The 25,214-nt window shown below is 42.3% G+C and overlaps 1 protein-coding gene across 2 annotated transcripts in view; it reads right to left on the minus strand.

The window, feature by feature from the left end:
- Positions 1 to 24,281, minus strand: part of KCNB2 (potassium voltage-gated channel subfamily B member 2) — a 194,319-nt gene extending 170,038 nt beyond the window's left edge. Inside the window, exons 1-2 of one of the 2 annotated variants that reach the window (XM_042840068.1) lie at positions 23,986 to 24,281; positions 6,882 to 7,564 (exon numbers count right to left, since the gene is read on the minus strand). In XM_042840068.1, coding sequence (XP_042696002.1) covers positions 6,882 to 7,460 — 579 coding nt within the window. In that variant the 5' untranslated portion in view covers positions 7,461 to 7,564; positions 23,986 to 24,281. Of the gene's footprint in view, positions 1 to 6,881; positions 7,565 to 23,230; positions 23,510 to 23,985 lie in introns of those variants that run through there. The other variant, XM_042840067.1, reaches the window with a different exon arrangement.
- Positions 24,282 to 25,214: the final 933 nt, after the last annotated feature.

The raw sequence follows: 25,214 nt of genomic DNA on the forward strand, positions 1-25,214 counted from the left end.
TAAGTATCCTGTCCAGAAATTATGGTGAGATGGAGACCAGCGACCATCCTATTTTTTTTCCACAGCTAAGTTTCAGCAGCCATTTGTTTTTAAAGTATTGGGTGTGACAAAGCAAACTGTAGCATTCCTGTTAGCGCATTCAGATAAAGGCTTGTAAAACAGGGTCCCCATAAAATAAATTGAAACCAGAAGTCAAATAGAAGTTCAACCTACATGTCAGCTAGAAAGTACCACTCCTCTTCAGCAAATGCTATCATGCTATGAGGCATACAATATAAATACTTGTGGGAATTATAGTAGTACAAAAGCTACTCCTCACGCTCTAAAAGTGACAGTCTTAATTCTCTGCCATCATCAACCTTGGTCTTCAAATACACTGGAAAGCACATAAAATATGAGCTGTCAAAGAAGAGAAACACAGCAAAATCTAGATGAAAAGAAACATTTTCATCTAAAGCAAAAAAAAAGGACATATGCAGAAAAAGTGTTTTGTTCACAAAACAAAGAATGCAAACATAAGAAAATATATTCCTTTCTTTTGAACACTATCTTATATACTCAGTGCAGACATTCACCCATGAACAGACTCTTCTCATGTGTGGTAACACTTTGCAATTCATCCAACCGGTTTAAAGTTTTCCTGAGGTCCTCTGAGCATTTTTGATTTGTTCATCAACCTAAAAAGACCAGTAGTGTGCCCTTCATTTGGGTCTGCCCCTGAGTGAACTCAGCAAGATGGACTAGGAGTTAATTTGTAAGGAGCTGCAATGGAATGCAGAAATGTTTTCTATGGCACTTGGCTCTGTTCTGAAGTCACATAATGACTCTGCTAATTCTCTGTTATCCCAAGATCATTCTTAAGCTGCTCTAAAATGTCTGAATAGGAATAAGAGCTGGTGCAAAATACAGATAAAACAGTCATGGAAAATAAGAATCAGGTCCCAGACATATATTGGGAGTGCCCTCCCTCAACAAGTCAGTGTGACAAGCTGAGACATAAGGCATGAGGCAGCCAAATAAATGTCAGTGGCCTGAATCCTCTCTACTTAATGCTTCTTCTTATTTTCAATTAAATCCAAACAAATATATATATACGTATATTTTATAAATGTAATTTACATTATAAATAAAATTTATTTATTTGTTTGTTTATTTATTCATAGAGTGTTAGTTACTAAATGCAGCACACAAACTCCTCACTATTTCCAGTCAGGCTTAGGATAATTACACCTTCTGCAGTCCACAATGCAATTCACTAGTTAGCTGATAAATTATTGTGCTTTTCACAAAGGAGGAATACTTGCTACAGCCAGCAATATAGAGTAAATAAATAAGTAAATAAAACATCGTAAAGTAAGCACAAATGAGCCATACAGAGGGAGAAACAGAATAAACTTTAAATCCCACCATTTTTCACATAACTTTAAAGAAGGTAAACCCCATGCCGCAGAGGTACAACTGCCAATATTTTTCCCTTCTTGTATGTACATCAACAGGGGTTAGGTGAAAATCAGGGCTAAGAGTGTGACTGACTAGTAATTTTTTTAATGACTTAACTTATTTATACAACCTTTTGTATTTGATCAGTTAATATTCATACTGAGTTTTAAGAAAGAATTACTTGCACATGAAAGATCTGTAGAGTCAATCCCAAGCAATTACTCTGCAGTTATATTCAAAGGGCCAAACTGTGATAGAAAATACTGAAACATAGGAAAAAGGAAAATGATACTGTTACTTATCGATAATCCCACTGCAAGTAATTTAAAATACTCCTGCATATACATCTGATAGTGAAAGATGATTGAGACAGTGTCAAATATCTCTAGGCGGAAATAAGCTCCGTACTTTTCCTAGATATTCTACATATTTCTGACCTCGCTAACTATATTCATAGTATCTCATCTGCACTTTATACATTCCATATTTATTTAGGATTTATTTAATATTTACTTATTTTAGGATTTGATATAAAACAAACGTGAGAAAAGAATCAAGCTCTTGAATTCTACAAAGAAGAATGGAAATAGGAGTTCATGTGCTAACACTGTGAAGCAGTACGTGTAGAATCATCATAGAATCATAGAATGGCCTTGGGTTGAAAAGGACCACAATGATCATCTAGTTTCAATCCCCCTGCCGTGTGCAAGGTTGCCAACCACCACACCAGGCTGCCCAGAGCCACATCCAGCCTGGCCTTGAATGCCTCCACAGATGGGGCATCCACATCCTCCTTGGGCAACCTGTTCCTGTGTGTCACCACCCTCAGGGGGAAATGCAACCTCCTAATATCTAAACTAAACCTCCCCTGTCTCAGTTTAAAACCATTCCCCTTGTCCTACTGCTATACAACCTCATGAACAGCCGTTCCCCTTCCTGTTCAATGCTCCCTTCAAGTACTGGAAGGCCACAATCCGGTCTCCCTGGAGCCTCCTCTTCTCTAAGCTAAACAATCCCAGTTCCCTCAAACTTTCCTCATAGAAGAGGTGCTCCAGCCCTCTGATCATTCACAGTTGCTCCGAAGTAAAGCCCTCTGGATCTTAAGTAAGCTGAACAGACTACTATGATACATACATCATTGAAAAGACTTGACCTCAGCTAGATTGATCCTTAATATCCCAGTTCAGCCAGGTGCTGAACTGTACCCACCTATGCAATTCAACTGAGGTCAGCTCACACCCAACTTAAATCAATACTCATTCTGGTGTCTCTTGAGTACTTTCAGACTACAGACGGATTGTTCAGAGCTGCTTCTTCTCTAAGGAAGCTCTTTTATGCCTAGTAGCTGTAACTAAAAGACAAAGTTATGGGTCGTTCTTTTTTTTTTCTAACTTCCCAAAGAAAATCTCCACGGTGCTTAAGACACTGGTGAAGAAAAATGGATGTACCATGGACCTTGGGAGGGAGAGAGCCTATTCCACTTCAGATTTCTTTGCCTTAATGTCTCAGAATATGCTTTTGTTTTCTTTTTGCTGCACTACAAATAGGTAAGATAACCTTCTTCAGTTTTCACAAAATACTTGTTGCACAGTGGTCAAAAATCTCAGGCGCTACTCTGCAGGCAAATGCCAGACTCTCACAAAACTCTTTCTTAATCCTGCTTGAAAAGCTTATGAATGAGAATGCAGGAAAATAGAGACAAATCTTGCCTTTCCTGCTCAAAAGTTCTACTGAAATCATGGAAGGCTTTGCTGGAGAGAGGATTATGTGAGAATTGCCATACCTAGAGGAAACTCTTGATGGAGATGAAGTGCATGCTCACACCTACTAAAATAAAAAACTCACACAGTAAAGTGTACCTGTGTTGAACAACAGAATTTTATCTATAATGCTCCTTTCTTACTTTCTTACTATCTACAGCTTTCATTACTTGCCACACATAGCCATTATTTCCCATTTGTTGTCATAAATTCTGTAAAATAACATCTGTTTCTATGCTCCAATCTTGCTGTGTTTCATCTTGCTGTAAGTGAAGTCAATGGCAAGCCTTCACTGACCTTTACAGAAGCACAATTTATGATACCCACTCCAAACTGGGACTCCTCCTTAATTCAGTAAGCTTTGGATCAGACCCAGAAGGGATCTTAGCAGAATCCCAGAGGTAACAAGGCACACCCACATATCCAAACCACACATGAGTGTTCACCTCACATTCCTAATCTTTTACATGAAAGAGATTAAAAAGTAATCTGCTGTTGTCAACTGCTTAGGCACTACACAGTACCTGAATGACAAGCCAGGCACCTCTCATACAGCTATGTACATTGCCCCATTTTCATCTGTTTCATCAGAAGTTAGACAGTTATCATTGAATTCTAGGCTCCATGGTAATATTTCCTACTTTCTTCCCAACATTCCAGTTTAAAAATGCCAGCATCTCTCCCTTCCTAGGAACCATCTCAGTCCTGAACCAGACATGCTTCTCTATGCCCAGCAGACCTCCTAGATGCTCTATTGGGATACTAGGGGAGAGAAGCCCTTGTCCCTGGGATGTAGAGGTCATGGCCCAATACAGGATTCACAGGATGGGGGCTGGTTGTTTTTGCTCCTACAGAGGAAGGAAAATAGTTCAGCCTCCTGTTTTGGGACAAACCAGCAATTTACCACATAATGAAATAATACATGAGAAATCTGAAAATGACATTATCCAGACACTTGAGATAAGAACTGTGGCCAGAGCCTCACACAGCCTGCAATGGCTCCAGAAAGAGCACATCCGACTGACTCCAGCATATCTTGTTTACATGCAGCTCTGATTGTTTGTTTGTGTTCCACAAGACTGAATATGCTGTGACAGCTTTTGCTCTCCTTTTATGCTGTGTAACCATATCATTCAGCCAAGCTTCTACAGCCTTCCTTCAGATGTCACGGGTGTAACTATCATTTTGGCTCATGCATGTGTTTATAGACCGAGAATTGCCAGAAAGAGAAATGGAGTGCATGTAACAGGGTGACTTCCAGCTGCTAGAGTCACAGGAATCACATAAGATGGCATTAACTTAGACAGAAGGCAATTGTAATAATGCAAGCCAGTTATCCATTCCAACATGTACACAAGTGCAACGTGAAAATCTCTGTAGCAAGGAAGCGTAGAACATTAACATTCAATCAAAGCAGATGAGGGAAAAGGGAAATAAAAAGGTAAACAATACATATTTAATCATCTTGGGAAAAGAAAGAAACAGCCACTTTCATTTCTGGTTTCAAAACCAGAAGACAAATCTGGCCTAAGCAACCAAAGGGGAATTTTCTTAAAAGCTCAGTTGGACTAACAGCAAAATCATGATGAGGAATGGTGATCCATGAAGAGCTGGGTCAGTAGCTCATGTAAGTTTGACTGTCCTGTATTTCTGCATTTATCTACCAACCAGAAGAGTGGCTAAATGTTAATCACAGACAAAGAACCTAACAATCACTATTTTAGTTTTGCTCTATTCATCAATTCCATCTTGCTGTGCTGACTCCTAACTCAAAACAGTCTTAGGGAAGCACTAATTAAACTAATGTCTGAAGTCCTGAGCTTTCTTCTGTATCTTAAAACAAAATAAATAAATGAGAATAGGTTCTACAAATACACACTCCATTTCCTCTCCCCCAAAGCCTGCCTGCACTTATGGTGAGGATGCAGCTGTGGCTGTTCCATGGTGGGCGAATGTCCCCCTTCAGGCACAATTTCCTCCAGCTTTGTGACCCCATCAGGAGCTCAGCCCCCCTTGCTCACCAGTGAGAAGCCAGATTCATGACCACCATGCTGCTGCTTCTTATTTTATGCTTACAGCCATCTGGGAAGGAGGGAGGTCTGCTACAGGTCACCTTAGGAGTCTTCTAAACAGTGTGGGCCTGAGAAGCTGGTCCCTGACTCCTGCAGGCTGTGCAGCAGCTGTGTCAGGGAACCCTGGGGGTGCTGATGGAGGCTAACTTGTACCAGGGGATCACAGAGCGCAACACGGCCTCCCTGAACCCTTCCTGGCACACCTTATGCCCATCTGCTTCCCCTCTGCTCCTCTTCCTGGAGAGGAACATATGGCCTGGAATATGGATCTACACAGCAGAAAATGTATTCTTATCACACTGTAAAATATACTGAATACACACTTTTTTTTTTTCTTCTCCTATTAGCTTTTAATCTGGTTATGAACCTTATATTCTGTCTGAATAAATGAAATTTTGAAAAAAATCAGTTCTTGCTTAGCAGTTACGCAGTCCACGATGAAAAACTGAAATAAAAATGTTGTGTATTGCATCTCAATGCTAAGAAACTGCTATTGCAAGAAAATATCCTTGCCAGGACTCTGTTTTTTGTCCGTTCCACCAACATACTTTAATGCTTACCTTAGTCCAATGGAGTTGCATCCAATAAAAAATTAATGACATAAGAAAACAAAGCCATAGTTAAGCATAACACAAACACCTATATCCTGAACGTTTTTAGTCTGGAGTGGTTCAAACTGGAGACAAGCTTCCACAGTTTTCCTCACATTTAACAGTACCCCACGTCACAAAGCGAACAATGAAGTCCATGAAGAAGCAAGGCAACCTCTCTTCTAAATAGCAGCACCAAAATCTCACTGTGTGTGTACACAGTCCTGCAAAGGGAAACTTTTCCACTGTTTGTCACTTTCAGTGGTTTGCCTGTTTAAAGACAGCAGTACTGGAACAGGGCTTCAAGAGAACGTTTCCTCATCTGACTGAATATATTTATCTAACGTGCATATTATGTATGTATATATATATAAAATATATATATATTTGTATGTACAAATATACATACATACATATGTATACATACATATACATGTGCTTATATACCTATGCTTTAATACTTCAATAAATTAACTCTTGACTGATAAAACACAGTATAAGAGAAAACACTGCAATCCTCGCCCAATACAAAACCATGACAGACAGCAGCTGTTGATGCTGCTCTTTGATTATCTTAACATCTAGCACACCTTTTGAGTCATGGATATCACATCTACAATTACATTGCAATGCCTGTAATGAAACAGATATCAACACTGTCATGGATAAATGTGGGCTTAATAGAACATGTTTCTCATAACCAAGTGCATTTCTAAGAAGTAATTGGTGTCCTCTGGACACATTTTTATCTTAGAGTTAACGTGAAGTCCATTAACAATTGCACAGATGTTTCTGTTTACATACAACAAATGCAGCATTTGCCTGAAATCAACTGAAGTCAACAGGAATCCTTCTGCTGATTTCAGTGGGTTTTAGAAAAGACTTGGGTGTATTTACTTCATGGTACATAGATGTTTAGATCCTTCTTTTCTCTAAATATTTTAGTGAAACACACGCCAGACACATGAGCGATGACGTAATTTTCTCCTTCTGTGCATTAAACATACTGTTTATCTTACCTTTGCTGCCACAGATGAGTTGGGCTTCTCCAGCAAGTCCCAGAGCTTCTTCCTCTTCTCTGGGCAGCAGGTATTGTCAAACTCTTCCCCTTCTCTCTCTCGCATTGTCTCTGCCTCTCTCCTCAGCTCCTCATTCATCTGTTCTTTCTTTTGATGGTATCTTGCCTGGCAGCAAGACTCTAAATATATCTCATCAATCCCCCAGTAATCAAGCTCCTGGCCAAAAGAAAGAGCACACATTTCTTCCATCATATGTAGTTTCCCTGTCCTGTAGAAATTCAAAATGGAAGTGAAAGCCCCTGGGTGTCGATCAAAAAAATACTCATTTTCATTTAGATTATAGTCATCACATACTTCCAGCAGAGATTCATGAGTATTGCAGTCTCTGAGCTTTCCTAATCGTGTCCTTGGAAGTCTGTCCAAAGTCCTCCACAGCACTTCATGGTTTATCCCACCTACATTTATTTTAACTCTCCGTGAGCAAGCTTTGCTCCTAATGATCTCCACTGGTTCTGGAGGAAGGGAAAGGGTCGACCTTGAAGACTTTTTGTTGATCCCTGGTGGAGCCTTCTCAGCCATTGTGAAAAGGGTGCAGGTGTAATGCCAGTCTTTAGGAGAATGCGCTTGGAGACTGCAAATGTTTGGATAGAGTCCTCTTCAGATGGACTGATCCATTCCTGCAGCTGAAAAAGACAAAAAATTAGAATACTGCAGGGCAGAAAATATTCCCCCAAATGCTCACTATTTCTCCTTCCACACTTTCATGTGCAGATGAAAATACAATGATGGCAATGTGCCTTTTTTACAGTGAGACTCCTTTGTGGTAGTATACAGAACCACTGGAACAACTGGCATGGGTAAGACCACCATGTTTAGGAAAAGAAAAAAAATAACAGAAATTTGCTTTTGTTAAAACCAGGAGTTTGTACAGAGAATTTGTTCTATCAGTTTCTGATACAGCAATGTCAGCTAAATGTGATTACTTAACAATTAATTTGTGAGGTAGGCTACTAGAAAGACTTTAGGAATATCCGTAAGGAAAAAAAAAAAAAGATGTGGGGCCTCCCTTCTTTTTTACTGAAAATCAAATTTGGGAGATGCAGTCTGAAACTGAATGAAACTGCTTCCCTTTCCAACCTCCAAAACTTTACTTACCATATTTTTTCATGGTCAAAAATTACACACCAAATAATTTCCATCCTGGCAAGTCAAAAGTTATATCTCCACACACTGCTGATTTCCCGACCTATTTGGTCTAAAGAATCCTAACTCTTTGGAACCTAATTGAACAGTAATATGGGTTGCACAGACAAGGACTTTGTGCATGCTGTTTCATAGCTCATCACAGAATCATAGAATCATAGAATCACAGAACTGTAGAATGGCCTGGACTAAAAAGGACCTCAAAGATCATCTCGTTTCAACCCCCCTGCCATTGGCAGGGTCACCAACCACTAGAAAGGCTCAGAAAGGCTCTTTTCTATCCCACTCGTTCACCTGTTAAGCTGCTAAAGTGACATGATTGCATGACAGCCATCAGTAATCTCAGTTTTAGTCATGTTCAAGTTAATCCGCACTTACTGTACACAGTGCTGCAAAGAACTCAGAAGTGCAGCTGTTCATCACCAAATCTGGAAAGCCATTATGAAACAGGAAGGAAACCCACCCACACCCACCACTCCTACTAAGGTTGATTATCTGACACGGTGCTTAAATAATAACCTAGCAATGGTATCATGGCCCAAAGGGAAGAATATTAAGAATGCTTTGATCGGCTTCTCTTACAAAGCAGGAAGGTAACTCCTTAGGAAATTCCATGAATTGATGTCCTCTCGTTCTCTGCAACTCAGCAGCTCACCAGTCTGCTTCTCCTTTTGAAGTGCAATCATTGCAGCTTTAAAAAAGTATTTGATGACAACAAGAATTTCATCCTCTTTGCAGAATAAGTATGAAGGTTGTTATAAGAGGGATTGTTATCTGTAAATACATCAGGAGTAAACACCAGAAAGGGAAAAGGACTGTTTCTATTAAAGGAGTGTGATGGTACAAGAACCAATGAGTACAAACTCACCATGAAAGGAAGGTGAAAATCTGAAAGGAAATTAGAAGGTCACAAAGATCAGATCCTCATTAGAGCAATAAGGATCCAAAATAATCCTCTTCCAAAAGTACTCGGGAAAAATCACAGAATTATTTCAATGTGATATTTACATACTTATGACAGGGTTGACAAAGTTTCAAGTATAAAACTAAGATTGCTAGGCCTTGTTATAAGTAACTTTAAAAGGTATCCTCTACAAACAGAAAAACTAATAGTAAGGCTCAGCCCTGTGTGATATTAGCAGAGAAATGGTATTAACTGACTTCCAAGTCCGAAAACATCAGGGAAAAGGAAAGTTCCCTAGAAAGTTTCCCAGTGGAGTAATATTTACATATATAGATATGTTTTCTGTAAAGTACATATGTAGATTATTCTGACTGTGTCTCAAAGCTTGCTGGGGACACAGATGGACTTGTTGAAGTCCAGACAAGTCCCGAGCAAGGGTTGTGAAATCCTTTGTCTGGGGGATGCAGATGGACAAGGCCAAGAGCAACTAGAGCGAGATGAGCTGCAGCTAAATAGCTGTGAAGTGCTCCTTTGTGTGCACTTACCTCAGGACGACTGCCATCTCAGGGGGTACTCAATGACTCTTGCTCAAGGCCCATCTTGTCACGTAGGCAGAAGAAGGAGGATAAAAAGAGGAACCGAAAACCACGAGGAGAGGTTTCTGGCAACAGATTCGTCATGAAGAAGAACATAGGATTCCTGACTATCAGACTCCTCACGAAGTGACACCTGCATGCTGACAGACTCTCCTGTGCCTGCTGCCTGCTGCTTCCTCAAGGATTGGCTCCGCGACTGCCTCGTCTACCTGCTTGCTGCCCAAGGCCGGCCGCGCTGCTGCTCCCCGCCCCCCCGCTTTGTCTGCCTCGGACCTTCAAAACGCTGTGCAACGGGACCGCTGCTGGATCCTGCTGGTGACTATCCCCGATTTATGCAATTCTTGCATCTTTCCTATCTTTTCTATCGCCCTCCTTCCCTTCCCCGTCTCCCTGATTAGGTTTTGTAATAAACTGGTTGGACTAACATATGAACCGTTTTTTCTTAATCTCACGTTGGGTATACAGATATTAAAAGAACCTCATCTCCCTCCTATAAATTGAAGCGGGACAACATAATGCTCTGTGTTGTTAACCTCTGTACTGGGAACAGCCAAAAACACAGAAATGCAGCAAGAAAATGCATGTATTTACAGCTCAATTTATGAAGTCAGAAGAATAACAACATCCCCCCCCCTCCCCATTTCTATACTCAAAGTAGCTAAAAAGTACTAAATCAAAGTAGCCACCCATATTTAAAGCACAGCAAAAGTCTTAGATGCTGTACAAGCAGAATGATAGCAGATTGTACCAGTGAACTAAATAGGTTTGCTGTGGTTTTGTTCTTTAAAAAAAATATATATGAAATTAGCAACAACTAATGGAATCTTGCAGCACATCAGCCTAACAATCCTTATCCACTACCCTGCTTGCAGTTCCACTGTCAAGCTGAACTTACTTAAAACACATAAGGGCCAAAAGATTCTTCCTTCTGCCAGTCTACCTCCAGCACTGCAATGTAAATCTCTCTTGATTACCAAGTGCACCTCTCTGTCTATTTACACGAGGGTTTAAGCCTGTAACATTTACCTTCATTCATAAAAAAAAATACTGTGATAAGTTCACTTGCAAAGATAAATGTTGTATCAAAACCAAAGCCTTGGCATCAGTAGGATTACATAATATGCATCCCTTTCTGCTGTGTTTTTAGCTTTCTTCCCCTTAGGCTGTTTTTTTCTCTGATTTTACCCTCCTCCTCGTTGCCTTAGTTGCAAAGAGAAGATGTGTAGGGGGTGGGGGGACTTTGGAGCTGCAGCTCAGGTGTCTTCCTACACTCCAAGAACCATGCACCCGGGGACTTGCTGCCACTGCACTGAAAGCTATGGGGCAGCATCAATGAGCCCCATAAATGAAATTCATTCAGAGTCAAAACATAGCAACTGTCTTCATGTGCCCTAATAGATGAGGGGACTCAGATCTTTATCATGTCTTGTCACTTAAGCATCTTCTGGTGGTCCGTGATGCATTCATCCACCTTCTGACAGAGACCATCACATAAACACGAAGCAGCTGTAAGAGGATATTTCTACATAGAAGAAGTACTCACAACCTTTTATGAAAAAATGTTTTCAGACTTTAAGGCACAATTCTGTTTCTCCCTTTAAGGACATCTTACATAACAAAACACAAGAATTAAAGAAATTCGTAAAGAGCTTCTGTCATTCTCCATGAAATCAGTCAAGTCTTCAGGCAATTTCTACAAGGCTTCACTTATTTATTCATTCTTGAATCTCAGAGATATCTTCTCTTTTCTTATTAATATCTGTTCTCGAGTATTAGCAATACAGAGTAAAACAGCAGAAGTCAAGCGGTTGATGTGATTAATCTTAGGTTAACTGAGCACTCCTTTGCTTTTCTGATTACAAAACTGAAGACAGGCAGAGTACACATTGCTTTAGCTTTTACGCAGTGTGGTTACCACACAAATTTGTTTAACAGTGCAAAAGTATAGTGTCATCAATGCCGGTCTAGAGCTGATAAAGCATTTTCTCATCTGACAGTATAATTATCGGTTGCCTCTTCCTACTTGAAGAAGTCTGGCTTTTCTAAAAAAGCTTTAAAAATCCTGGCTAACTGTGGTCATATGGAAGTCAGAAGTGAAACACCATCTAGTCTGTGTTCAGAAAACTGGATCCAAGGTGCTATGTATATAGATACATACCAAGGTACATGCTCGCAGTCAGGACATACAGAACTTTTGAAAGATCAAAAATAAAAAAGCTTCTCCTCAAATGCAGTCTTCAAAAATGAAGGCTATTTTTGCTTTTTTATAGAGCTCATTTCATCATATACAACCCATAGACTATGTGACTTTAAAAAAATCTAGTCTATTTCCTAAGTACATTTCTTCGCACCTCCTTTTGCGTTCTGCTAATATATACTTTTTAAATTTCTTCCTGTGCAGCTTTTCCAACAAACCTGAACTACAGAGCCTGTCTCTAACTGCACCTTTAGTAAAAGTATAATTGAGAGCCTCTACTTTAACCGCAAAACATATTTAACTTTATAATCCACATTATGAATTTCACAAGAAATCACCAGATCTTTAATTTTAACAAAACTATGCAATCAAAGTTGCCTTAACCCTTCATTAAATAACTATTCTGGCTTTTAGTTACTGTTACTGCAATTTTTATCCTGGGAAGGTTTTAAAATATTTTTTGGTTTAATGCCTCTGGCTGCATGCAAATCCACCGTGCACCTTTCCCACCATGGCAAAGTGAGAAACGCTTCCAGCCCTCGGCAGGCAAAGCCATTCTGCTGCACAGCACTCAGTAGAGAAGGACATGAATCATAACCACAAATGCACACTAAGAGCAACCCTCCGTAAAACTAAGTTTCCTTCCTTGCACTAATTAAATGACTTTGCAGGTAAATACCAATAATATTGAGTAAAACTCTTCCAAATCAAAACCAAATCTTTGCAGTGAATAGAAGTTAAAACTGTGAAGACTACTACTCAGAACCTAGGGAAAGCCAGAATGAAGGTTACATTTCTTCCCCCACACCATATGCATGCAGACTTTAATGGTGTGATTTCCCCCCACACCAATCCTTTCAGCGTTACATGAATGGGTAATTATTTACTGTTTCTCTCTATTTTTCTCATTCACTGTTTGTCCTCTAATGTTGTTTAGCACGTCCTATTGTGAACCCAGCACTGTGTGCACAGTGATGTATTTCCCTCAGGGAGCTCTCACTGTCCTACCTGAGAGCTTCCAAGGCATCCAAGAGTTTACCATCTCAACATCAATATCAGCCTATTATTACCCTTGCTTTATAAGGGAGAAATGAAGGTCAGTAATGCCTGAAGTACCCAATAATTTTGGCTGCTCAAATTGAAACAGTTGCTTCTTTTCAGAGTCGTTAGCATTTTTATCACATTTGATGGGCACATCCACAGGAGCAGATGAAACCCTCAGGCGGAGGAACTCAGTTGCCTGTGCCATTGCACGGCCAGGGCACCGCCTGCCACAGCGCAATTAGGACTTTCCCAAATAATCTGCAAGGATGGCTGGAGAGTCAGCATGCTTCAAGGTCTGCTCTCAGTCAGCAGTCTGCATGCAGCCATCTGCTTTGGAGTCTACATGAGTTTAACCACACAGACCCAGGTCACCATGCCAGCTGGCCCAAGCGCTGGGACTTTTCCACCCACTGGCCAAGCTGTACCCACATGTCCATGACCTTGCTCCAAAGAGAGTCACGTCCAGGCAGAGGAGTGTGTTTTCTCTGGAAACAGAGCCTGGCTCCAGCACGAGGAAAATAATAATTTGCTAATGCTTCTAAAAAGTTCAGTGTAACTGAGATGTCAGGTAATGGGCAGTAGCTTTGTTTAAGGCTGGAGTACTGTTCCTTAACCACTGACTTCCCTCATCACATTTGTCAATTTTCTGTTCTTTGTTTCCAAAAAATGAAGAGTTGCAATTTCCTAATGGTGAGCTGAGGTATCTTAATTAATAGTGTTTTCCCTCAAATTCAGTCTTTAAAAAATTGCTGAGATCATAGCTAAAGCTCTGAAGAAAAAAAAAATCAAATGAGGTAATCATTACTTCCATTTCCCACCCTGACAGGAGTCACATCACACAGAATTAAGAATTGATAAGCTGCAGGCAGAGAAGTGCAAGGAATCATGTCAGACAGTAATCCTAAGCATTTCTCAGATTCACATCCATATGCAGGAGCATATGCTTGCACGTGCAGCAAGGAAGTTGAGCTTTGACAGTCCACAGCTGTGTCTGCACTAGGGTTCAAGTCCTTCAGATGAGTGGCTGGATCGATGGGCCAAGGTAAACTTTATGAGTTTCAGTCGGGTCAAGCTTTGAGTCCTGCGTTTTGGTCACATGAACCCCAGGCAGCCCTACAGGCTTGGGGAGAAGTGGCTGGAAAGCTGCCTGATGGAAGGGGACCTTGGTGTACTGATGGACAGTCGGCTGAATATGAGCCAGCAGTGTGCCCAGGTAGCCAAGACAGCCAACAGCATCCTGGCTTTCATCAGGAATGGTGTGGTGAGCAGGACTAGGGAAGTCATCCTGCCCCTGTACCCAACATTGGTGAGGCCTCACCTCGAGTACTGTGTTCAGTTTGGGGCACCTCAGTACAAAAAGGACACTGAGGTGCTGGAGCAGGTCCAAAAAAGGGCAACAAGGCTTGTGAAGGACTTGGAGAATATGGCCTGTGAGGAGAGACTGAAGGAACTGGGGCTGTTCAGTGTGGGGAAAAGGAGGCTGAGGGGAGACCTTACTGCTCTCTTCCAATATCTGAAATGTGCTTACAGCGAGAGCAGGGTTGGCCTCTTCTCACTGGTGACAGGTGACAAGATGAGGGGAAATGGCCTCAAGTTGCACCAGGGTAAGTTTAGCTTGGATATCAGGAAGGGTTCTTTACAGGAAGGGTTGTTAAGCACTGGAATAGGTTCCGCAGGGAGGTGGTTGAGTCACCATCCCTGGATGTGTTTAAAAACCATTTGGATGTAGTGCTCAGGGACATGATTTAGTGGAGGGCTGTTAGATTCGGGGTAGTATGGTTAGGTTGTGGTTGGACTCAATGATCTTTAAGGTCTTTTCCAACCTGAGTGATTCTATGATTCTATGAATCCACTTAAGCCATGTGGCCAGAAGGGGCAATGATGGAACCTCAGCTCATCACCCCCAGTGATCGAGTTTCTCTGCAAGCAGTGGCTTGTGCCAGACCATGACCATGACCAGAGCCATGGTAGAGGCTAAAAGAGCTGGGTTCTTCCCTGAACTAATTTGAAATTGCAGCTTTAGCTTTGTGGGCTTTTCTTATATCTATACTGGATTATGGGTTATGGAAGGCAAGATTTTCGGAAACTAAACCCTGCTAACAAACTCTGGGGTGTTAGTATGGCTAACTGGTCTAAAAGGATGACTATTTCTATTTTATAACAGACCTCATGGATGAATTATTTTTGGCATCTGAAGAATTTCATACTGGCTGTATGAGTCCCAGAGATCTGCAGGAAATGTTCAAAAAAGATGGGGCCTTTTATAGATGAACTTTTCAAATCACTGAAATCAGTCTGTCTGGTAGCTCCCTGTTCTCACTGTCTTGAGCACAGAAGTGTCTTTTAGATGGATGAGCTGAACTTAATGAAGAGCACTGTGCTCAGAGGCTTTATATATTCCTTAAGGACCTTGTATAAGAAAAGTCAGACAGAAATAGGTGAGGAGACAGAAGACAGGAAAAGGAGGGAGGGCATAACTGATAATATACTTGTAAAATTTTGCAGTCACAGAAGTTTGGTAGTTTTGATTTATCTGATATTTTAATACACACTAATATCATTAATTACTTACTGTAGCTGTCCTCCAGTAAAGCATTGTAGGAGCTCTAGCCTCCACTAAGGATGATGTGGACAACTTTAAACCAAATGCAGAAAACTTGACAGCAATCAGTGCAATTTTACCTCAAGATTCTTAGGGCCTCGAGTGCTCTTTTTGAGCAGAACCTCACAGAAGCTGAGAGCAGGGTTTGGAACACCCCTTCTTACTGGACTAAGGTCTCAGAAGAACAGTGAATGACTTGACAACCTATTGCTCAGCTTCAGTTGCCTGTAAAGCCAACACAGACAGAAAGTGATGCTGAACAAAACAGGCCATCTGAGTGTGTCCTTAATCTGTTGAGAAAGTACTGAGCTTTCAGACACCATATCAGTGATGAATGGATGTTATCACAATTAAAATATACCACATGAACCCTTATTCTACACTTTTTCTTCCAGCACAGGACCACACGCATATACATCCATCCAGCTAACTAACTAGAAGAACTCATCTTTTCATGGATTCTTTTGACTTTTGGTTTCTGCTCCCACTGCATGAAAAATGCTCATGAAGGCAGTGCAAAGGAATTTCAGTGACCTCCTTGTGTTTCAGAGCATCTGATATACTGTAATAGCTTCACAGTCTGTCCCGGTGCTGAATTAAGATCATCATCAGTCTTTATTCCTGACTAACTCCAGTCCTCTGTTTTTCCTTATTAATAATACTCTGCCATTTTCGCTTTTGACAAGCGTGGCTATCTGATTCTTATCAAAAAATTATGGTGTGTTCCTGCTCAGTTTACAAAAACAGTTGCATTTCCATTGCAGTACATGTTAGAGCATCTTTTGATGAGGGTGTAATTGTCTGTGATGGCCGCACTTTACTATTTATGTTTACAATTGGTTGCTAAGAGCTAAGTTATTGCTTTTGCCAAAGATGCTGTCTTTCACTGCATATTTAGCCTTCCCTGGAAATTTCAGAGTGGATGAGCTGTCACACAGCAGTACAAGGCCGAATGGCAGATCATTTTCTTTAATTTCAAACAACCAGATATTACAGAAATGCGATTATGTAAGATCCTCACTTCAGGGCTAAGTCAGACTATGTATTTATATCCTGGCTAGCCCTTTGGATCTACAGTTTTGATCAGTGCTTCCATACAATTCTTTGAGGACGTACTGATATGATATATACAAGATACAGTAATGAGTTAAATACATTAATAAGTTAAAGTTTTGAATCACAACTTATTTATTTACTAGCTTATTTTTTTTCAAATTGCACTGCCGTGCACAAAAATGATGGATGAGGTTTTTAACATTCCTGTTGCTCTATCAAAGAGGCACTGTTGTAACCAGATGTCCCAAAATAACTATTTTAGGGCTACTCAAAGCCTGGAATCTTGTATCTTCCTGTTAAATTCCATCTTCCATTGCTCCCTATCAATAACAGTGCTGTCAGCTAACTGAAAGCACTGAAAACTTCACAGATGCCTTTTTGTTCTCCCCAATAAAAGTTTGCACAGTCAGGTACTGAACTATTATTCTGGGTTTCTACGTAGGAAAATATTATGCAGTATACAATATTATACTATATACACAATGTCTGAAGCAACAAGACAAACTGAGAAGCATCAGATTTTATCCCTTCTTGAAAAATGGTAGGCCATGATCTACCTAAACAACAGATAGGAAGAGATATGCCTGAAGTTTTCACTGAGAGGAGGGCATATTTATTCAAGAGATGCTTGTCTCAATCCAATGACCCTACTACAGCCTATGTTCCTATCTCAGGTGCTTCACAGAAGCAATGAATCTGGAAGCAATTAATCAAGGCTTGCATTTCTGGATGACTCAATTTTGACAAGTTCATTTGTACGCAAGTGAAAATGTCCCAACATGTCCCCAAGGTCATAACATCAGCAAGTCAACACAAAAAAAAAAAAAAAAAAAAAAAAAAGCTCTTATCATCAAAAATTAAGACAAATGTCAGCACAGACTTGATTTGGGAGAGTCCTTCAACATTTTCACAGCTCAACCTATAGAGTGCCTCAAAACAAATTCAATCTAGTCCTGAAAGTTGTCACATGAGGCCTGCGACAACTTCTCACCTTGTTCTGCCTGGTGGTCATCCAGAAAGCAGAACTTCGACAGCCGACCTTTATCTAAGGTGGTTTGGTTCTACATACTGAAAAAAAGTATAGGTGGTTTGGGGTCTGGTTATGGGAGTGCTGTTTCTAGGAATTTGACTTTAAATCTGTAGAGAAGTCACTTCAATTTCATAGTGTTTTTTAGTCTTACCATGAGTGGAACAGTGTAAGTTTTGGAAAGCAGAACATCAAAATTAAGGGCAAAAGACACTAAGAGTATTGATATTTTACATCCTAAACTGAAATAAGAACAGAACAAACGAGCACTTGCTATCATGCACAGTACCATGCAACAGTGGTAGTTGCTGTAATTCTGAAATTAAGACCAAATAAAAATTTGTATTTAAATGCTGCTATAAGTGTATTTATTTACCTCTCTCAAGACAAAATGTATTTTTTTTTCACAGCATCCCCTTAAAAATTTGCTTGATCAGTGCCATTAATTCATGGTTTCTAATGACTGACATTCAAAGATACGGGAATCTCTAGAGCAGAATCGACACAGTCAGAAGGAAGCACTCTAAATTCCCATCCAGGCCCAGTATACAGTCAGGATCAAAATGGTGACAACTCCCCCGAATAATATTTGACAAATGGAAGCCTCCTTTTATAGGAGACACATAAAGAACAGCCCTTCAAAAAGAAAAAACAAAAAAAAAACTGAGCAAGGTCTGATGCTCCTAGAGGAGGTGGTTGGTGGTAACAACCCATTTACCTAATTGTCTGGTTCATATGTCATAGGCTACTGTTGCTACCAGTAAGACCCAGGATGGCAGTGTGGACAGAAAACACCCTCCCAGTGAGGTGCATTAGAAAGGGATCCATAGCTGCATAGTATAAGCAACCCTTTGCCTGGAGGGAATCTCACATTATGAGAGGCGAATACATGTTAACCTGAGAAAGGTATAAGAGCTCATTTTCCCACTTCTATGTAAGTAGCCTAACCACAAAACTACTGAACAAAAGCCAGAAATCTTTGGTTCAGCAAGGAGATCAGCAGCCAAACAATCTCATCCCTTCTTTACTCCAAGGGGAGCAGAAGATTCTGAGCACTACTGCAACTGCTTTAACAAATTGCTTAAATGGGCATTGAAGTGACTAGCTATAGGTAGGCAGGCTTGTCCTAAGTACAAAATCCAATCACAAGGCCTACCCACTGAAGAAGTTTGCTGTATGTCAGCAAGAATGAGAGCAGAAAAAGCACGAAATGGAAACATTCTAGAAAGCGAGACTTTCTAGATGGCACTACTGTCAAGGAAGATCAACTTCGCGTGCTGTTAATCGCAGCAACCACTGGAAGAGCACGTACAATAGTGTCATTCGTAGCTTTGTTATTTCAAGGCTAATTAGTCCAGTTCACTGTTTTGCATCTGCTTAAATGCACTAGCGGGATTTTTCCAGCTGCTGCAGCCTGCCAATACTTTCTGCTCAAACTGTCCCACGATCTCTCTGATACATTCAAATTCACACTGAACGTATGGCAGTAATTTAAGGTAGGATTCGTCAGTCATCTGAGTACAGCCAGCTGAGACAAGCTCATAAACTTCCACAGATGAACCAAAACCTCACACTTTAAGAAGGCAAGACACCACTGAAACGTCTGTGAAAAGCAGCGCTGTGGACTCAATTTGAGTTGTTAAGCTTGCTTATGTATTTAAAATATAGCTAGAAGTTAACAATTGATCAGATGCTGGGAAAAAACTGTTTTATGAACTGCCTTGAGATGTCTTATTAATGTTCTGAGGTAAATGTATTTGGACTGTACTGCCATAATTGATTTCCCTTTCTTAACTTGTTAGGCAATCAGGGAGAGAAGCTCATCTCCAGTGTCATCAAAGAAGATTATGTTTCAGCTTTGTTCAGTTAATTATCAGTACAGCTTTGCATTCACTCCCTTGTTACACAGTTTTACCTGAAGAGCTGATGCTTATTTCCTAATAGGTAATAACCACATATAATGGCAGCACAAAGAATATCTTGTAAGAGCGTGATTTCTCGGGGAGACCAGCACTGAGGATCCTCCTGCATCACATGTGATAACAGATCTGTTTGGCACCTTCATTTAGACTCCAACTGCATTTGCCCTTGCACAATTTCACAATATACTGTGATCCTACTATCATGGTATTACGTGAGGCAAAATGGTAGATAGCCACTGCGCCTTGTAAAGATGGCAAGTGCTGCTTATCACAGCCTATTCTTAATACTCGGAGCTGCATTATGCCAATGTGACATATATTATTTATTATCAGATAGACTGTTGGTTCTAATTCTTGCTGCTGCCAGCAGTGATGTTACTACTCCTCTTTACAGTCATCCAGAGGGGGAACTACAAAATATAGAAGCCAGACACCTAAGTCAGAGCTGATCTGCCATTATGGTTAAATATAGATTTCCTGCATTAAAAACAAGAAAATTAAAAACCCCACAGATTTTAATGGCCTAAGACTTTTCCATTACAGTTTCTTGCGGTCACCATAATCCATGAACAAACGCATTCCAAATAATATTCATTATTTACTGATTACACAGCTAATGTCTTCATATTTTTAGTGCTGGTGAAAAAAAGCAGCAATGCAACTACTTAGTTCACTCCAGCGCTCAAGCCTTGGAAGAAAGTGATGACGTATTGCTCAGTAAATAAGTGAACTCTAACTCTAGGAAGATGTCAATGTAAGACTGAAGTTCCTTTGTGCGCTGTAAGGAGCTTGAGGATGCACAAAAAGCAGAATAGCCTTTGCTGTACTTCCCTCTTTAACAGAGAATACAGACAGCTTTAAGCAGAATAGATTTTAAGTATCTTGACTGATGCATACTATAGCTAAATCTTTCATGGCATTTAGTGACTTACAAAGCTATCTGGGACTATCATTACATCTAGAACTGCCCGAGATAAAAAAAAACTTTCAAGTTCCGATCAATAAAAGACCAGAATTCAGCTTCTCTGCTCACTTACAGTATTTAATCACAGGATTGAATATAGATACATTCTACTTGAATTGAATTCAAGCACCACAGCAGTCTATTTATTACAGCATACAGTGTAATATCCAAAGCCATATACCATTTAAGAAAAAGTCAGAATAATGAAATTCCTTCCAAATCCTCTCCATATAGCAAGAGTAACTCTGGGATTTACTGAACACTACACTTACAACAGGAATAAAGTTAGGCTATGATGTGTCAATCAATTTGTTTGCACAGTGTAACAAAACACTACTGTACATCTTTAAGAGATCTCTGCAATTAAAAATCGTAAAGTTTATTTTGATTAACAGTTGAAATTATGGTTAGGAAGTAGACATTCATTTCTACTTGCTAAACTGTGAGTTAAAACCATATGTCCCCAAGGTTTACTACAAAATACAAGACATCAAATTCCTAGAAGGTACTATGCAAGAATCCCTCAAAATATATTTCAAAAAATAATAATTCTTAGAACGTCTGTATGTCTGCCCAGACAAAGCTGAGCTGGAATAGCTCGCAACTTTCAGTGCTTTCTTTCTGGCTCTGGACTTTCCCTCTCGACGCTGCCTGTGGGAGCAGCAGGTCCGTGCTCGGGCAGCAGAGCCCTCCGGAAGGGTCTGCAGACAGGTCCTCCAGCACTGCAGCCCCACAGCTGCTGCTTCATAGAGACCTTGTGCCTGCTGACACCCCCCTCTCCCCCAGCCCCTCAGCCTGGGGAGCAGGCAGCCCCTCCCCAGCACTGCTTACGTAAGGACAACATGCGGAGCCCAGAGCTGGCTGCAGTGTCCTCCAGCAGGTAGCTTTAAATATAGCGGAGCCTTGAAGAACAGTTTACCTGCACATGTACGGACACGAAGCCCAAGGAAGTCACATAAGATCAAGATCTCCTTCTAAAAGTCCCAGTAGCAAGCTGATGGCAAAATCCCAAACGTTGAAAGGAAAGCTGTTGCAAATCTCCACTCCTCGCCTTGCCTTGAATGGCAAGCCAGAATTTGCCAATTAACTTGCACTTTGGAAAAAAGGCTGAGCATGAATAAATAAGTATATCTGATGTGGCATCCTTATGGCAACAGTGCCTTTCAAAATGCTGAAGCCAATGGAGATGCTAAGAAAGAAGCATGCTGCTCCAAACATTGCTTCTCCTTCATCTTGAGCTGGAGTTATTTTCACTTTTCCTGCCTGTGTGTGTCTGAATGAGGCCACCCTGCTGAGCTTCGTGACAACGTCCAGATGAGAAAGGAGGTTACAGCACTGTGCATGCTGTGGTGAGGGCTCCATGTGGAAGCACCATATTAAAAAAGGCAGCTGCAAGTTGCAGTAAGGCTGAGCTAGGGGTCTGTGCATCAGGAATTGTTTGAATGAAAGGAAGCGGCACTAAGGACCCACAACAAACTTTCTGCGTGTGCTGCATCTCCTCTCCCTGGCAACGACTTCCAGAGCTCTAACAGCACACCTCGGGTGATGGCAGACAAGCAGACCTCCAAGCAGCGCTACCAACTTCCTGGCACAAGGCTGCACTGAGCTAGGTCAGACTCTGAGCTCCTCACACCTAGCCCAGCCCTGAGGCTCTGCACGAACTTGGATACAACATGCCAGCTGAGCAAGCTTATTGTTTTTAAAACCAAATATTAGCAGATAAGGCTTTTCTCTCTCCCCAACCTGTCCAGCATTGCTGCTTGTCTTTCTCTCCCAAAGCAGCCTATTCAGGGCTACAGGATGGGGTCACTAAGATCTTTCTCTTAGGTGTCCTTTAAGCAGCAAGGTTTGCCTGCCTGTGTGTTTGCTTAGGACTGTTGCCTCCACCTGATGCTACTGACACTTCCTTTTTCATCCAAACATTTAAAAAGTGACAATTTTGGCAGCAATCCTATATAGATGGCCTTAGCTGCGATGAATGAAAATGTCCAAGAAACTGCACATACACTGCTTATTTATATCTTAATCATTATGTAATTGAATGAAGTCCAACTATGAATGTGGCCCATACATTGGGGATATACAACAGTCCACCTTCACACAGCCACTGAAATGCTGGTAGACTGAATGGTTTTTAGGAGCCATGTGGCGAACATGCCCAGTTATAAAGATGCTGGGGTGTTTAAAGCCATGACAGCATGCGATGTATCTATGGAGAGGATGTATGCCGGTATATTTTAGACAAGCACAGTGCTCCCGTATTTCCAGCTTTGGGAGAGGGGATTTTCAATCACCCGGCACTCGGGTTAATTCAGATGACAGCCATCCATTGACAACACCGAGGGTTTCTATCATCAGGTTCCCCGGCTCCACCAGAGCATTGGAAACAAACGACGAGCCTTTTATCTTTAAAGCTCACCCACGGCAGGAGGCAGAATACTACGATATGCCATTTCCCACTGCTTTAACAGCGCCGAAGGAACAAAAACACAAGGCAGGCTTTCCAAAGCGCTCCAGAGTGAGGACTACGTTATCCTCTCTCTGACCCGAGCGGCCGGGGAGAACCCGCGCTCCGGAGCGGCCCCGCCGAGCTCCCCCCGCTCCGCAGCCCGGGGCTCCCCGGGGCTCCCCGCACTTCCCCCGGCCCGGGGGAACGCATCCCGCGGGGGCAGCTCTCGCCTCCCTCGCAACTCGCAGCTGTTCGGGAGGCGTGGATGACTCGGGTTCTTAAAAAAAAAAAAAAAAAAAAAAAAACAACGAAAAAATAAAAAAAATGCAAAAGAATACAAGCAAAACGCAGCCCTCGGCGGGAGGAGGGATGCCCTGCCGCTTACCTTGCTCCGCGGGCGCCCGGGGCACCGCCGGGGGCTGGAGGAGGGATTCCCCAGTGCTGGCAGGGGCTGCTCGGGCTTCCCCGGGCACTGCGCGGCCGCCAAAGCCACGGCGAGACGTTTGTTTTGGTCGCTCCTTCCCGGGGAGGGCTTTGCTCTACATTCTCGGCTCCACATCACCGCCCCCCCCGGCACGGAGAGGGCTGGGGTTGGAAAAACCACGGCGAAGGCATCTCCCTCCTACCCCCCGGAGACGCGAAGCTGCCGAGCGAGCGGCGCGGCGAGCTGCTGGGGCCGGCGGGCGGAGCGGGGGGAGCGGGAGGGAAGCAGGGCGGGGGGGCGAGAAAAGCCGAGCCCGCGCTGCCCTCGCCCCGCTGTAATCCCCGGCTGCATGCGAGCTGCCGGCGGCCGCCCGTGTCTGCGGCTGTGCGCGGCGGCGGTGAGGCGGGGGGGCACGGCCGCTCCCGGCCGGAGCACGCGGGGAGATCCCGGACCCTTCCGACCCTCCCTTCCCCCCCGCCCGGCGACTCGCACACCCCCTCCGTACGGCACGGGTAAGGGGAGCAGAGCGCGCACGGCTCGCGGCAGCTCCCGGGCAGGTGGTGTGTGTGCAACGCACATCCACGTGCACACGCAGAGCCCCGCACTAACCGCCGGCCGGGGATGCGCACGCGAAGCCCAATCTCCTGCCCAACTAGGGATGCACGCTGCTCCCCTCCCCCCCCAGCAGAAACACAGAGCCTTCGCGAGATACACACACACAAGCTGCTGCCACCTCTCCCCAGTCCCACGGAGAACCAACACCCAGCACATTGCGTGTGGCTGACAGCCCCCGCTTGTCCGCGCTGTGGCTTGCTGTAGGGTGATGTACCCCGGCAGAGGTTGCGGTGTCCAGGTGGGCAGGATCCCCTGCAGGATGGGCTCTTGCTTTTATCGCCACGTCTCCATGGGGCAGCTGCCTGCCATCGAGGCTTCTGCTGTTCCTACTGCTTCTTCCGCCTTCCCATAGGGCTTAATTGTTCTTTATTGCTTTTTAATGGGAAGTCCTTTATCATGCCTGATTATATGAAGAAGTCTGTCTCTCTCGTTCAGTGCTGCTCCTCTGTATTTTGGGTAGGGGGGATTACAAAGCTGCTCTCTTTTTCAAGGTCTCTCCTTTTACCTGGGTTTCATAATGGTTCCTCTGTCACTTTGCCCTCTGCATTGTGTTGCTCAAGCTTCAGTTCTCCCTATGGCTCTGAGTTTCTGCCTCCAGTGTTGCACATTTCTCTGCTGGGATGAAGGCTTTCCAGCACAGCAATTCTCAGCTGCTTTTTTTTTTTTTTTTTTTTTTTTTTTAATTTAAAGACCTCCTAATTATTTTGAAAGCCATCCAAGAAAGAGATTGGGCAGTATTGCCACTGTCTCTTCAATTAAAACCAACTAAAAATTAGGTTAAACTTCAGATGTTCATTTACTTTGTTAATTTCCCCCCACTTTATTTGCTTTCCAGACTAGGCTGGAAGAGATATGTGGGTTTTATTAAAGGCCAATCAGCTTTTGCCAGCCTAACTTCCAAAGTTTTCTGAATGGGTACCACAGCTTGAGATGGGCCATTCCTGGTCATCCTAAGTGGTGGTAGCTTCAAGATTGTTATTCTATGCAAATACTGATTTGTATTGAAACCTCCACTTTGTCTGAAATTGGGACATCAGCGAGTTAGATGTGAATCTGTAAGGGTCACCCTGATAGGCATCAGGAGTTCACATGGTGTTACACAGCTGAAGATCTACCTGTATATGTCACATCGATGAGAAAGGTTCAACTGGATCTTTGTCTTCTTTGGCACCACAGTAACTAAAGCACGATACAGAGCAGTGGGAAATCAAGAGTTCACGCATTCGAATGCTCATGAAATATCAGGTTCTCAGGAGCTCCACTGCTCCTCTACTGGTCTTCACAGTGCAGTGAGTAGTTTGGAGGGCTGCATATCTTACAGAAGTAGATT

This window comes from Centrocercus urophasianus, unplaced genomic scaffold (assembly GCF_019232065.1).
Source record: "Centrocercus urophasianus isolate 14NV4802_14NV808 unplaced genomic scaffold, USGS_Curo_1.0 seq_11, whole genome shotgun sequence".
NCBI classification, from domain to species: domain Eukaryota; kingdom Metazoa; phylum Chordata; class Aves; order Galliformes; family Phasianidae; genus Centrocercus; species Centrocercus urophasianus.